This window comes from Triticum aestivum, chromosome 3B (assembly GCF_018294505.1).
Source record: "Triticum aestivum cultivar Chinese Spring chromosome 3B, IWGSC CS RefSeq v2.1, whole genome shotgun sequence".
NCBI lineage: Eukaryota > Viridiplantae > Streptophyta > Magnoliopsida > Poales > Poaceae > Triticum > Triticum aestivum.
In genome coordinates, this window is record NC_057801.1 from 76,551,057 (window position 1) to 76,564,379 (window position 13,323).

General features: G+C 51.8%; 2 protein-coding genes across 2 annotated transcripts; one reads left to right on the forward strand and one right to left on the reverse strand.

The window, feature by feature from the left end:
* Positions 1–217: 217 nt before the first annotated feature.
* LOC123064852 (uncharacterized) lies at positions 218–1,274 on the reverse strand. The gene has a single exon (XM_044488257.1). It carries the CDS (start codon positions 1,089–1,091, stop codon positions 429–431), a length of 663 nt encoding a protein of 220 aa, XP_044344192.1. The 5' UTR covers positions 1,092–1,274; the 3' UTR covers positions 218–428.
* A 6,592-nt stretch (positions 1,275–7,866) lies between these two features.
* LOC123068700 (protein FAR1-RELATED SEQUENCE 5) lies at positions 7,867–11,857 on the forward strand. Its single transcript, XM_044491324.1, has 7 exons — positions 7,867–8,165; positions 8,272–8,460; positions 8,888–9,152; positions 9,255–9,945; positions 10,049–10,507; positions 10,652–10,939; positions 11,034–11,857. The coding sequence occupies exons 1-5, from the start codon at positions 8,125–8,127 to the stop codon at positions 10,462–10,464; spliced, it is 1,602 nt and encodes a 533-aa protein (XP_044347259.1). The 5' UTR covers positions 7,867–8,124; the 3' UTR covers positions 10,465–10,507; positions 10,652–10,939; positions 11,034–11,857.
* Positions 11,858–13,323: the final 1,466 nt, after the last annotated feature.

The window sequence follows — 13,323 nt, forward strand, 5'->3', positions numbered from 1 at the left end:
GGTTTTTTGGTTAACCGAATAAACCGAACCAATATATTATGGTTAATATGGTTCGGTTTCTAAATATTGTGTAATTAATTCGGTTTCCATTTCTTCAAAACCGAAATTATAAAACACCGAATAAACCGAACCGTATTAACCATATAAACCGAATGCCCAGCCCTATGAAGGCGGGTGGGAAGAAAAAAGCAAAAGAGAATGTGGACGTGATGCACCAACTCCCCTTTAATAGTAGAAATTTGTCCTCCACCATAATAAAATTTATGGGACAGTGAAAAGCAACTCCACAATGATGTAAGTGCAAAAGCACCCACAAAGTGGGGACAATCTACCAACAATATCGAAACAAAAAAGCGAAATACAGTAACTCTTTTCACTACTGAAAACGACGAAGTAATCAATCAATCAACCAGTCACTCCTAAATTCACTAGCAGTTCTTGTTGGCTGTGACGGGCTTGCACTTGACCCCCTGGAACACGACGGCCGGCGTGCCTGGCGGCGCAAGCTGCAGCACCAGCGGGCATTTGGCCTCGAACTTGCACTTGGTGTAGTGCGCCTGGTACCTGACCTCGCCCGACACCGCCACCTCCACCTTGAACACCCCCGTCGCGTTCCCCGCCTTGAACTCGGCCACGCCGGCGTTGCCGAGGGCGACGTAGCGGCCGTCGTCGCCGGAGACGAGGTGGTACACCTGGGTGTCGTCAGGGGGTTGCGTGAACCCCTCCTCAGCGAGCCTGATCCGCTCGAAGCTCTGGCCGTCGAAGCTGTAGTGCGCCTCGAGGGGCTTGGTGTTCTTGACGCTCATGGCCCAGTTCTTGTTCCGGACGGTGAGCGTGAGCGAGAGGTTGTAGGCGAACGCGGTGGCCGGGGAGACGGCGAGCGCGAGGCGCGTGAGGGAGGCGTCCCTGACGGTGACCTCGGCGTGGCGGATGAAGCCGTAGGCGGCGAGGAGCACGGCCAAGAGGACGGCGCCGGCTAGGACGGCGAGGCAGGCGGCGCAGCAGAGGATGGCCTCGCGCGCGTCGTAGGAGACGCAGGGGCAGCAGCTGTCGCAGAATGCGTCGTAGCAGCCGCACTCGCTGCAGCACATGGCTCGCTCAGCCTGGTTTCTTGAGCTGGCTGGATCTTGTCGGACCGGGACCGGGAGTGGCAGGAGGAGGAAGGAAGCTAGCTACGTGACGTGAGGTAGCAGCAGGTGGGTGGCGGCTTTGGATGAGGGCAGGGAAGGGAACCAGATCCCTGACGGACAGCAGCGGCAAAGCAGCCGAGTGCCCGGGCGGGCATAGCAACGGGACGATGCTAGGCCCACATGTCATAGACATAAAGGTAGGTGCTTTAAGGCACCGAAGCTGCGTCCATAGCAACGAGTGGACGACCATTGTTCGGCCGGCCAACTGGTAAGAGCATCTCCAGCCGCGTCCCTAAAAGGCCCTTGAGGCGAATTTTTAGTGTCGGTGGCCGAAAATCGGTCTAGTCGCGCCTTCGGGATCTCGTTTAGCGCCGGTTTGGGCGAAATTCAGAGCCGGCGATCCCGCCCCGAACCCAAGCGGCCGGGTGTCGCCTCGGCGCGCCAGCAGAAGCGAAAAGCAGCGTGGGGCCGCTCTGTCGGCGACAGGAAGCCCTTTTCCCGTTGTTTCCTCCCATTTCCCCCTAGGCTTCCCTCTCTTCTCCATTCCTCCCGCCAAACCCCCGCCTCCTCCCTGCCCTTTCGCCCGCCATGCCGCCGAAGAAGTACGTGATGCCGCACGCCGCGACGGATCCCACAGCCGCTCCCGCCCAGCCGAAGCAAAGGAAGCCGAGGGCGCCGCTGTCCAAGCCCCCCGGCATGAGCAATGCCGAGTGGAAGGCGGATGTGGAGCGCTGGGAGGCCATCACCACCGACAGGCGCAACAGGGCCAAGAAGGCTAGGGAAAAACGGCGCACGCTGCGGCGGCGGCGGAGCATGCGGCCGAACAAGCGAAGGCGGCGCGCGCGGCGATGATGAATCCACCCGGTGGGCACCCGTATGCGGCCTGGAGCCAGCAAAGCGTCGGCTCTCCGGCCGGGTTCTCGTCGTCGCCGCACCCATGGAGCACGCCGTCGCCGGGCTATGCCGATGGGGACGTCAATGGTGGCTTCAACCCCAACATCACCTTCCCCCATGGGCGCCCAGTCCAGCGCACGCCCTCGCCCGCGTTCGTCGGCGTGCAGTACCCGCCGTACATGTACTCGCCGCCGGACTACGCAGCCTCACCGACGCCACCTCTTCGTCGCGGCCTCTACTCGCAAGCCTCATCCTCGTCGCATCTCGGCGACGCCGACGCTACGGAGGCCGGCATGGAGGACATCATCGCAGCTGGCTCGGCTGCCGCCGCCGCTTCCCCCGGGTTCACTACCCAGGACGGCTCGATAGACCTCGGCGACATGGACGAGGAGCTCGACTACGGCGAGGAAGAGCCGAAGGAGGAGGAAGAAGAGGAGGAGTAGCCGGCGCCGACGAGGAAAGGCAAGAAGAAGAAGAAGGCGTCCAAGCCCGGAGAGCCACGCATCAAGTGGTCGTCCAAGGAAGAGGAGTGCCTCGCCGAAGCGTGGAAGGTCGTCTGCCTCAACCCGGTCACCGGCACGAAACAGAGCATCGAGACGTATTGAGACCGCATCAAGGCCGAGTTCGACGAGCGGAAGCTCGTCGACCCCTACTTCAAAGGCGTGCACATGAAGCGTGGGTCGAAGGCGATGGCGAACCATTGGAGGCTCATCCAAACGGCGTGCAACAAATGGCATGGGATCGTTGAGGAGGTCGCGGCTCGCCCGGAGAGCGGCACCAGCGTCGAGGATCAGGTATCGCATGCCATCCTTACTGCTGCCTTTCGCCGTGCGCGCGCTCTTTCGCGGTGTGCGAGCCGTGGGCGCGCTAGCGCCGACTAATGTTCTTTTCGTCGGTGCAGCTGCTATGCATGTTCGCCATGTTCCGCGATGACAACGGCGACATAGAGTACAAGTACCTCCACGTCTTCAAGTGGATCGACAAGTGCGAGAAACGGGCGGCCGTCCGACGCACCCTCGCCAAGGCCAAAGAGACGTACAAGCCGGACGCGCTGACCGCGGGCACGGCCGACGGGCGCCCGGACGGCAACAAAGATGCCAAGAAGGCGAAATACGTCGAGTCGGCTGCCGCGCGCATGCAAGAGTCCATCGAACACTGCCCCGCCGACGCCAAGACCAGGGCCGCCTAGCGAGAAGAGAAAACTGAGGCAAGGAGGGCTGTTTTGATGACGAACAACGCCGTCAAACTCGACTTGCTCCGGACCAACGCCGTTGCGAAACTCAAAGCTCAGACGCCAAGAAGAGGAACAACGACCTCGCCTTCTTGATGGGCGGCGCTGACATGCTCCAGAGCGGCAATGAGAAGCTCAAGGCGTGGTTCTTGACGGAGCGCGGCCTCATCCTGAACCAGATACCGGCGACGCCGACGCCACCGCCCAGCCCGACTGATGATGATGCCTCTGCGATGCCCAACCCCACCGACGATGCCTCCGCCGTGCCCAGCAGCACAGAAGCCACGCCGACAAGCCCGGAAGCCGCGCCGTCTCCTCCCAGCCCTCGTACGCCGCCGGAGGTTGAGCTCGACGTTTGATGTACTCCTTTCCGTGCCCTTCCTTTTTTGTACGTTGAACTACTGTGTGTCCTTTTATTTGATCGCCGAACTATGGCACCGAATCGCCGAACTATTGCGATGATCGCCAAATCGCCGAACTATTGCGATGATCGCCGGTTTATTGTTTTTTTAGCGGGAACAGTGGAGTTTGAATATGGGGCGCCTTGGGGGCGGCACTTGGGGGCGTGGCTGGGGAGAAACGAACCTCAAGGGCCAATCTAGTGCCGGCTTGCCCCCAGGCCGCTCTTTTCGGCGCCCTGGGGGGCCGAACGGCTGGAGATGTCCTAATAGATCACCTGTTTGAAGTTCGGCTAAATTGGACCGCCATACCCCGAACCGTTGAGCTGCTGCACGACATGTTTAACGCTGCACTGCTACGTCTTGAGCTTGCGTTGGTTTTCCTTGAGAACCAAGGTATCAATCCAGTAGAAGGCTCCTCAGAAGTCCCACACACCTACACAAACAAACAAGAACTCGCAACCAACGCAATAAAGGGATTGTCAATCCCTTCAAGGCCACTTGCGAAAGTGAGATCTGATAGAGATAATATGATAAGATAAATATATTTTTGGTATTTTTATGATATAGATTGGAAAAGTAAAGATGCAAATAAAAGTAGATTGAAAGCTTATATGATAAGAGATAGACCCGGGGGCCATAGGTTTCACTAGTGGCTTTTCTCAAGATAGCATAAGTATTACGGTGGATGAACAAATTACTGTCGAGCAATTGATAGAAAAGCGAATAATTATGAGATTATCTAGGCATGATCATGTATATAGGCATCACGTCCGTGACAAGTAGACCGACTCCTGCCTGCATGTACTACTATTACTCCATACATCGACCGTTATCCAGCATGCATCTAGAGTATTAAGTTCATAAAGAATAGAGTAACGCATTAAGAAAGATGACATGATGTAGAGGGATGAACTCATGCAATATGATATAAACCCCATGTTTTTATCCTCAATGGCAACAATACAATACATGCCTTACTGCCCCTGCTGTCACTAGGAAAGGACACCGCAAGATTGAACCCAAAGCTAAGCACTTCTCCCATTGCAAGAAAGATCAATCTAGTAGGCCAAACCAAACTGATAATTCGAAGAGACTTGCAAAGATAACTTAATCACACATAAAAGAATTCAGAGGAGATTCAAATATTTCTCATAGATAAACTTGATCATAAATCCACAATTCATCGGATCTCGACAAACACACCGCAAAAAGAGTTACATCGAATAGATCTCCAAGAAGATCAAGGAGAACTTTGTATTGAGCTTCAAAGAGAGAGAAGAAGCCATCTAGATAATAACTATGGACCCGAAGGTCTGTGGTAAACTACTCACAACTCATCGGAGAGGCCTTGGAGATGATGTAGAGGCCCTCCGTGGTCGATTCCCCCTCTGGCGGAGCACCGGCGAAGGCTCCAAGATGGGATCTCGCGGATACAGAAGGTTACGGCGGTGGAAATAGTTTTTCGTGGTCGCTTCTAATGTTTTCGGGGTACATGGGTATATATAGGAGGAAGAAGTAGGTCGGTGGACGCTCGAGGGGCCCATGAGGGTGGAGGGCGCACCGGGCACCCTCATGGCCACCTCCTTTGTTTCTTGACTTCCACCCCAAGTGCTCTAGATCCGTTTGTTCCAAAAAGATCGCTCCCGAAGGTTTCATTCCGTTTGGACTCCGTTTGATATTCTTTTTCTTCGAAACACTGAAATAGGCAAAAAAAAGCAATTCGGGTTGGGCCTCCGGTTAGTAGGTTAGTCCCAAAAACGATATAAAAGTGTAAAGTAAAGCCCATAAACATCGAAAACGGGTAATATAATAGCATGGAACAATAAAAAAATTATAGATGCGTTGGAGACGTATCATGCACCTACACGCTTGGGCCGCATCCTCTCTCCATTCCTCTCTCACTCGCTACGGCCTAGGGTTAGAGCAACTCCAATGGAACAAACCATTCGGCCCGCTCATGCCTCTTTGAGTCGCCGCGGACAAAAACGTCGGCCCAACGCACTAACCCAAACTCAAAATGTGCCCACTTCGTTTCTGGGGCGAAGCATTTCGGGCCCAAATTTAGGCTCGAAATGCGTCACCGCGGAAACGAAGCGGACGCGCCACGCGTCCCCTTGGTGTCCGTCGCGGTCCCACATGTCGGCCGCTCAACAACCATCTGCGGTAATATTTAACGCCAGCACCTACCTTGGGCCCGCCTGGCAGTGTGGAAGGGTCGTGTGCTCATCCTTTTTAATGGAAGTGTGTGTCGGGGCTGTCTCATCCACTTCAATCTCCTCGCCCACATCTAGCCACGCTTGCTCCCTCGCCGATGACCAAAAAACCCTAGCCAGCCAGCCACCAACCATGGGCTTCTTCGGCGGGAAGGGGAAGGGGAGATTCAGCGCCGGCGCGAGCTCTTCCCACGCACTTCCTCCTCCGCCGGTTAGACGCGTCTCGCCACCGCGGGACTGGGAGCTGCTGTACATACCAGTCCACCAGGCGTGGTGGCACTGGTAGTACCGCCGGCCCCTGCAGTATCTGGATGTCAACCTGGCACACGGCTAGCATCTGGACCCGCACCGGATCCCCATTCCAGCGGTGCCGCACTCGGCACGGGCGCACGCCAAGGAGGTTCGCCAGCGTCGCGAGCTCCTTACGTCGGAGCAGCGTGTGATACATGCCTACGCGCCAGACTCCCATAACTGGGAGTGCTGCTTTGCGCCGGAGCACGAGGAGGAGCGCCGTCGCGGCATCCACGTCAACCACGACGTTCCCCCACCGCCGCCAGAGTTTTTGCCAGAGGATGAGGAGGCGGAGCCGGCGTACCAAGCCACCCTCGAGGAGGCCCTGGAGCACGCGCTGGAGGCGAGCCGGCTCGAGGTGGATGCCCATTGGGATGGGATGGACCACGCCCTCGCCTTGTCATCAGCGGGGGACTCCGTCCATAATCCGTTGTTCATCCCGCCGCCGCCGCCCTTCGTCGAGCCCAAGGCCGAGCCAGAGCCGGAGCTCGAGCCCACGCCCACCCGGATGCGGTCGCTGCTGCCGTCGCCCACTTGACCCGAGGAGTCCTACTTGTGGATCGACGAGCTCCGCAAGTGGGTGAGCACGCCTCCCGTCCACTGTGCTAGAGGAGGAGGCGGCCCACCTTGAGTGCTAGAAAGTGCATTGGCTCTCCGAGGAGGAGGCCTACGGCGAGCGGCAGATGCGCAGGAGCAGGAGCTGCGCCGCGACGAGGAGGCACTGCACCTTGAGGAGGAGTTGGAGGAGCGCGCACCCCTCGCCGCAATGCTGCCGTCGCAGCAGACATCGGAGGAGGCCGCCCTGGTGGCCTATCAAGCCGCGTTTGGGTAGGCTGGGCCGCCTCCCGTCTCCATCGACCTCCCCGGCGGCGACGACGGCGGTAAGGGCAAGGGCAAGGTTGACGCCTAGGGCAGCGTGCGACCGGAGTTTTTTTTATTGTTTAATTATGTTTAAGTGGACTTTGCCTGACGGATGACCGGCCATTTATGTTTATTTATGTTTTATTAAGTTTATTTCGGCCACGTGTTTATCATTTACATTTTTTTTCTTTGAATGTGGGCAAATATGAGTATGATTTCCATTAGGTGCACCAACCACCCAAATCAAAAAGCAGACCTGTCGAATGGGGAATCAATCTGGAGGCCTTTTCCAGCGATATGCTGGAGGGAGAATCAATCTCCGAAGCCATCTTGTTGCAACCACCATGACCATACCTGAGTAGTTTTCCTTTGGAGACTATAGGTCCATAGCAGTAGCTAGATGACATCCTCTCTCCCTTGTGATTCAATACAAAGTTCTTGTGAGATGCCTCACATGATTGGGATCAATCTGATGTAACTTGTGTTATGTTTTGGGGATATGATGAATTTTCACTTTACGATCAGATTTATTCATGAATTATTTTGAATCTCTTATGGTTTCTTTGTTGCATATTTAATAGTAACATATGTTTTCTGATCTATGTGTTGTTTTTTGGCCAGGTTTGATGCTTAGATCTTCAGAGAGAGTTGTGTATAATAGTAGGTTCAATCTTACAGTGTTCTATCCCAGTGATAGAAAGGGACCAAACATGTCGAAGCGACTTTTCGGTGGACGGCGCCTCGTGTGGACTTAATTATGGCCGTCGAACCATTCCTGGGGATTGGCAAACGTCACTTCGCTGTCTCCCCAATGTCCGTTCCCTAGTAATAGGTAGTAGGTTCATAGGCGTATCGGTGTGGAACAAATGTTTCGCTGATGTGGAGCTGGACTCGCGGAGTGCGCGGGCTGGTACCGGTGCAGCTGCGTTTGGTCCAGTTGCAGGCTAGTTTCGAGTCGAGGCGCAGGTCATGTTGGCCCACATCACGTGGCCAGCTATCCCCTTTTCAAAGCACTGGCCGTCAGGGCCCAGACCCACCGCCTCCTGCTGCTCCTTTCTCCAGTTCGTCTTCCTCCTCCGGATCGAGACCTTGGAGGCTGCTCCATGGACCTGTCCATTGAAACGGAGGGCGATTCAGAACAGAGGTAATTCAAATGCCACTTAGCAGAGCTACGAGATTAGATCTGGTTGCTTGGCCGATGTAGTCACCATTTGTCCATGAAATTTCTTGATTTGATTTTTTCCGCGCAGGCTTAGCCGCGGGCGTGCGGGCCCTGCTGGTGCTGCCCGGCCTGTAGAGTCCCAGGCTTCTATCAGCGTCGCCGAGGCTGACATTCGCCGTGCAGGGGACCTCCGTAGCGGTGGCGGAGATGCCGGATTTCTTGGCGAGCACCCGCTCTTGCAAGTTTGTTCGGAGGCCACGAGTGGATGGACACGCAGGTAATCGCTCGTAAAACTGATTTCTTTTTTCTCCTGGTCATATAGGAAAAAACGATTTCATTAGCATCTAGCTATATGTTATGTAGTAATTTAGTACAGGTCTGTACTAGATTTCGATTGTGTGTCTGACTGATTACACTAAATTTCTGAAATTACTTGGATTATCTGCGTGCGGACTGTTGGGTAGTGTTCGTGTTCTTTGAATTTGCATATCCTGTTTGTGGCTAGTTTAACTAAAAATTCAAGAGGTATCCGACTACGATGTTAGGAGAAGATTTTTCTACCTGCAGCCCTGCTTTGTCGTCGTTGCCTTTGTATAAAATTGGAAATCAAGGAGGCAATCATTGTCATATCAGTGTAATCTGTCGCAAAATCCATTTATTTTCTTTTTATGCGAATTACTGAAATTGTCTTTCAAACATAACAGGGTAAGGATCAGAAAGGCCCCAGCTGAGCGCGAGCTCAACCCTAACCGGAAAAGTGCGCTTGAATTATCCATGCGGGCGTTCATATTGAAAAGGGATGGCAATGTTGTCAACCCAGCTGTCGGGACTTCCTTTGATTCATTGGATGAAGCCTATCAATTCTACAATTTGTATTTGTGGGAGCTTGGATTCGGTATAAGGTATTCAAAAAGCAGGCTAAATGTGGAGCGGGTGAAGTGCATGCAGGAGATAGTCTGTGGATGTGCAGTGCGTCTTGTTTTTCATTTTGTGCATCACTGTTTTGGGCAAAAAAAATGTCTATAGTAACATATGTTGAAGGCTAACAAATTATGTTATGTGCATCGGCAGGGTAAACCAGAGAGGGAGAATACAAGATCAACACGGTGCGGCTGTGCTGCCCGGATCAGGCTGCTTCGGTCGGACGACAATGGATGGTATATTTCAGAGCACCGGGAGGCACACAACCACTCTTTGTCAAGCACTTGTGGTGAGAAAATGCATTGGCCGTCGCACAGGCTCGTTGACCGGTATACAAAGGATCTTGTTAGGCAGCTAAGAGAGAACAATGTCAGTCTTGGAAAGGTTTTTAGCATAGTTGGTAGTTTTTTTGGATCAGTTGATAATGTGCCATTTACAAAACGGTCACTGAAGACGCTGTGTTGCAAGTTGAACAAGGAGCAGTCTGATTCAGATGCCCGGAAAACAATGGACATACTTGCGGAGATGAAGGCAAACGATCCAGATTTCAACTATAGTGTCCAGGTTGATGACGAGAGCAGGATTAAAACACTTATGTGGGTTAACGGGCGTAGTGTGGACCAGTATAGGTGTTTTGGAGATGTTGTAACGTTTGATACCACATACAGGAAAAACCTATATGACATGACATTCGGTCTGTTCGTAGGAGTGAACAATCACTTCCAGAGCATAATTTTCGGAGGTGTCATGCTGAGGGATGAGAAGGAGGACACATTCAAGTGCGTTTTCCGTGAATTCATCAGGATGGTTGGGGGTAAACACCCGCAAACAATTTTAACAGGTACGGCTAGATTAGGCGTCCATGTTAATCTGTCATTTTTCTAGAACAAGTGCTTCTCATGTTGTAAGCTCCTGATGGAACTAATTTACTTATCTGGTTGCAGACCAGGCGAGATCAATGGAATTGGCTATAGAAACAGAGATGCCCAATACAACGCATAGGTGGTGTAAATGGCATGTGCTGAAGAAAGCAAAGGAATCAATGGGGGTTTTGTGGAGCAAGAAAACTGATTTTAAAAGTGAATTTCATAAGCTGGTTCATCACATGGTCACGGAACAAGAGTTCGAGGATGGATGGTCTGCAATGCTTGATAAATATTCACTGAGGAAGCACCCGTACCTTACTCAAATTTATGAGGTGCGGCATAAGTGGGCAAAGCCGTATTTCAGAGGTGTTTTTTGCGCCAAGATGACTAGCACTCAACGGAGCGAAAGTGCCAATCACATGCTTAAAAGTTATGTCCCCCCCGGGCTGTCCAATGCATCTGTTCCTAAAACAGTACGAGAAGCTCCAGTTTGACAGAGACTCTGAAGAGAGCTTCCAGGAGAAACGAACTACACTGGTATGTTCTGAGAAAACAGTCTGCCGTTCGCTTTAATATTTAGGAAACCAGTCTCCATATACATGTTCTTGCTTGGTAGATGTATTAGATGAAGTGTACAGTGATGCCTGATCTGTTCATTTTTTGTGATTTGATATGTTTCAGAGTGGTGTTTTGCTGCGAGTAAATCTTCCAATTGAGAGGCATGCTAGCAAGATATACACAAGGGCGATGTTTGAGCAATTTGGAGATGCTTTGTACAAGGCAGGGGCCTATGAACTGGATGTTGTTGTCCCGAAAAAGATATACATTCTTACTCACGTTGATGCTCTTACAAGAGAGAAATGGAGCAAAGTACAGTTCAAGGTTGAAGTCGATGATGATCAGAGTTTCTTTAACTGTGAATGTGGGATTTTCGAGCACTCTGGAATGGTTTGCTGCCATTCGTTGAAAGTAAGTAAAAACATTTACCTATGATACTACACATCGTCATCCGCCATGCAAAAAAAGTTGTGTTAGTTTGTGGTCTCATTTGCTGTGGTGGCAGGTTATGATTGAGCTCAAATTGAGCAAGATCCCAGATAAACACATACTGAAACGCTGGACTAGGGATGCCCGCGATATATTGCCGGAGCACCTTGTTCGATACCAGAAGGACAGAGGTCCGCATGGTTTTGATACTTACAGGCACAACGCCATGTACATGAAGGCCCTTGAATGTGTTAGACTGGGTGATAGCAATGTGAAGTGCTATGATGTTTTGATGGCCATGATGAAGGAGGTTTACACAACTCTTCTCCCCCTAAGCCATGACAAGGATGGTATGGGACTCGAAGAGTGTGAGGCTTTGGAGCAGAGAGCCAAAGATGGTACCCATGGTGACAAAAATGTTGATGCATGTATTAATAGTGTTGACGGGGATGCATTGTCAAACTGTTCTGGGATTGCCCCTGCAAAAGAGATGTGCCAGCCTGGGAGGCCAACCACTAGCAGAGACAAGGCTCCGTATGAAGATAAACTGAAGAGGTCAAGGTTTTGCGCGATATGCCGAGTGAAGGGGCACAAGAGCACAACATGTCCGGAAAGGGGAGATATTCCGAAAGCTCCAAGGAAGATGCCTAAGTGTGGGAAATGTGGAGTGCTCGGACATCGGCGAAACTCTTGCCGAAAGCGGGCAGAACCCTTTGTGCCTAATTTCCTGTAGATTCTGTCTTGAGCACTTTTGTTTCGTGTTTGTTTTTGTAGCTTGGGTAGAAATGTATTTTTGATATCCAGGCTTACAATGAGTTCAAGCGTGCTAATGGATTATGCTTAACTGCCATATTTGTGGACTGATTCGGGGTGGGAAACTAGCAAACAATTTGTGAATCATTCCAAATGACAGTTGCACGGCAATTGGGCCGCGGTCTGATCGAAAAAATGGGCCTTGGGGGAGGCAGAGATCTCTGGGTAGGACCCTTTTTTTCATTGCTATGAGACACAGGGGCGGATGTGTCGATGGCACTCCGCGCGTGCTCGACTATTTAGAGGCGTGGGAGAACTCATGCGATCGTGTGCTGATCCATGCCCAGCAATTTGATTAGACAACTCGCAGCTTCGTGATTTTTCATGAGGCATGGCCGGTGAGGTCCTTGGAACAGACTGACGAGCAGGCGCAGATGTGCTTGCACCTACCCACCGTATGGCCAGCTCGTTGGCGCAGTGGCCGAGTTCTGTGTGTTGTCCACTCCCGGGAAAAAAGGATTGCATTTTTGATAAAGTAGATTTGGTTTGACTGCAAACACGGCTGGGGTGTTTGTTTCATCTACATGCTAATTCTATGGTCTTGCAAAAAAACTGCTTTAGCAGAAACATTGTCAGGCTGTACGGTGTGTGCGACCAGTGCCCGGCCGTCAGATTAGCTAGTTTTCCACGGTTGATATTTATTGGTCAACCTGTTTGTCAAGAAAGCATGTGTTGTGCTAATTGTTGACACAGCGAAAAGGAACACTGGACAAAGATGTGCAGCGGGCGGCGCGGTTGTCTCCTGTTGAGGCAAAGCACTGTGCTAGCGAGGTTGCCCATGTGTTCTAGGACATGGACATGTCACAGTGTAGGTTCACTGCCCAAAAACTTTATAATCGCGATGATGGCGTGCTTAGCGTGGGATGGGGGTGTACTGGGCGTGACAAGAAGTGTTTCGCAGACAAAGATGGAGAACACATGGGCGAGTAAATGCATATGTACTGTAATCTCTGCCAAGTTTCACCCACTGGGTAGCGAGTACTACTTTATTCGCGGTACTAACCTCCCCTCAAGTCCCAGGAAGAGAGAAAGGATACCATATTACAAGTAGGTGGTTGCTTAGAGCTTATGGCAAAGAATGCCACCCGCCTTACACACACTCGGATGAAATCATCCTACGTAAGAGGCATCACCATTCAACAAGTGTCATCCCTACATAGTATTGTTGGTCATGAGCATCAGGCAGTGTCAATATCTTTGGAAGGATTTTGGTGGGGCAGCTTGATGAAGGTTCCTGCGTGCCATTGATGGGAGATCTGATATCTGACGGCTGAACCTCCCCTACCTCGTGCTTTTGTTCTTTTTAAACAACAGACAGGAGCTATTCACGTTATACGCAAACCATAGAGGTAGGCATTTCGGCACATCCTATGGCACCTAGCAGGCTTCTTTGACCCTGTGCTGGTACATTGAGCATTTATTGTATTTGAAAGGTCTCCTTTACCGCCATAGGATCTCGTACCCACAACTGTCTCTTCAACCTCAGCTTATCAGTGGTAGGAGGGAAGTCATCCAAACAAAGATACTATACTATTGGCCATTAGTGCTTAGTG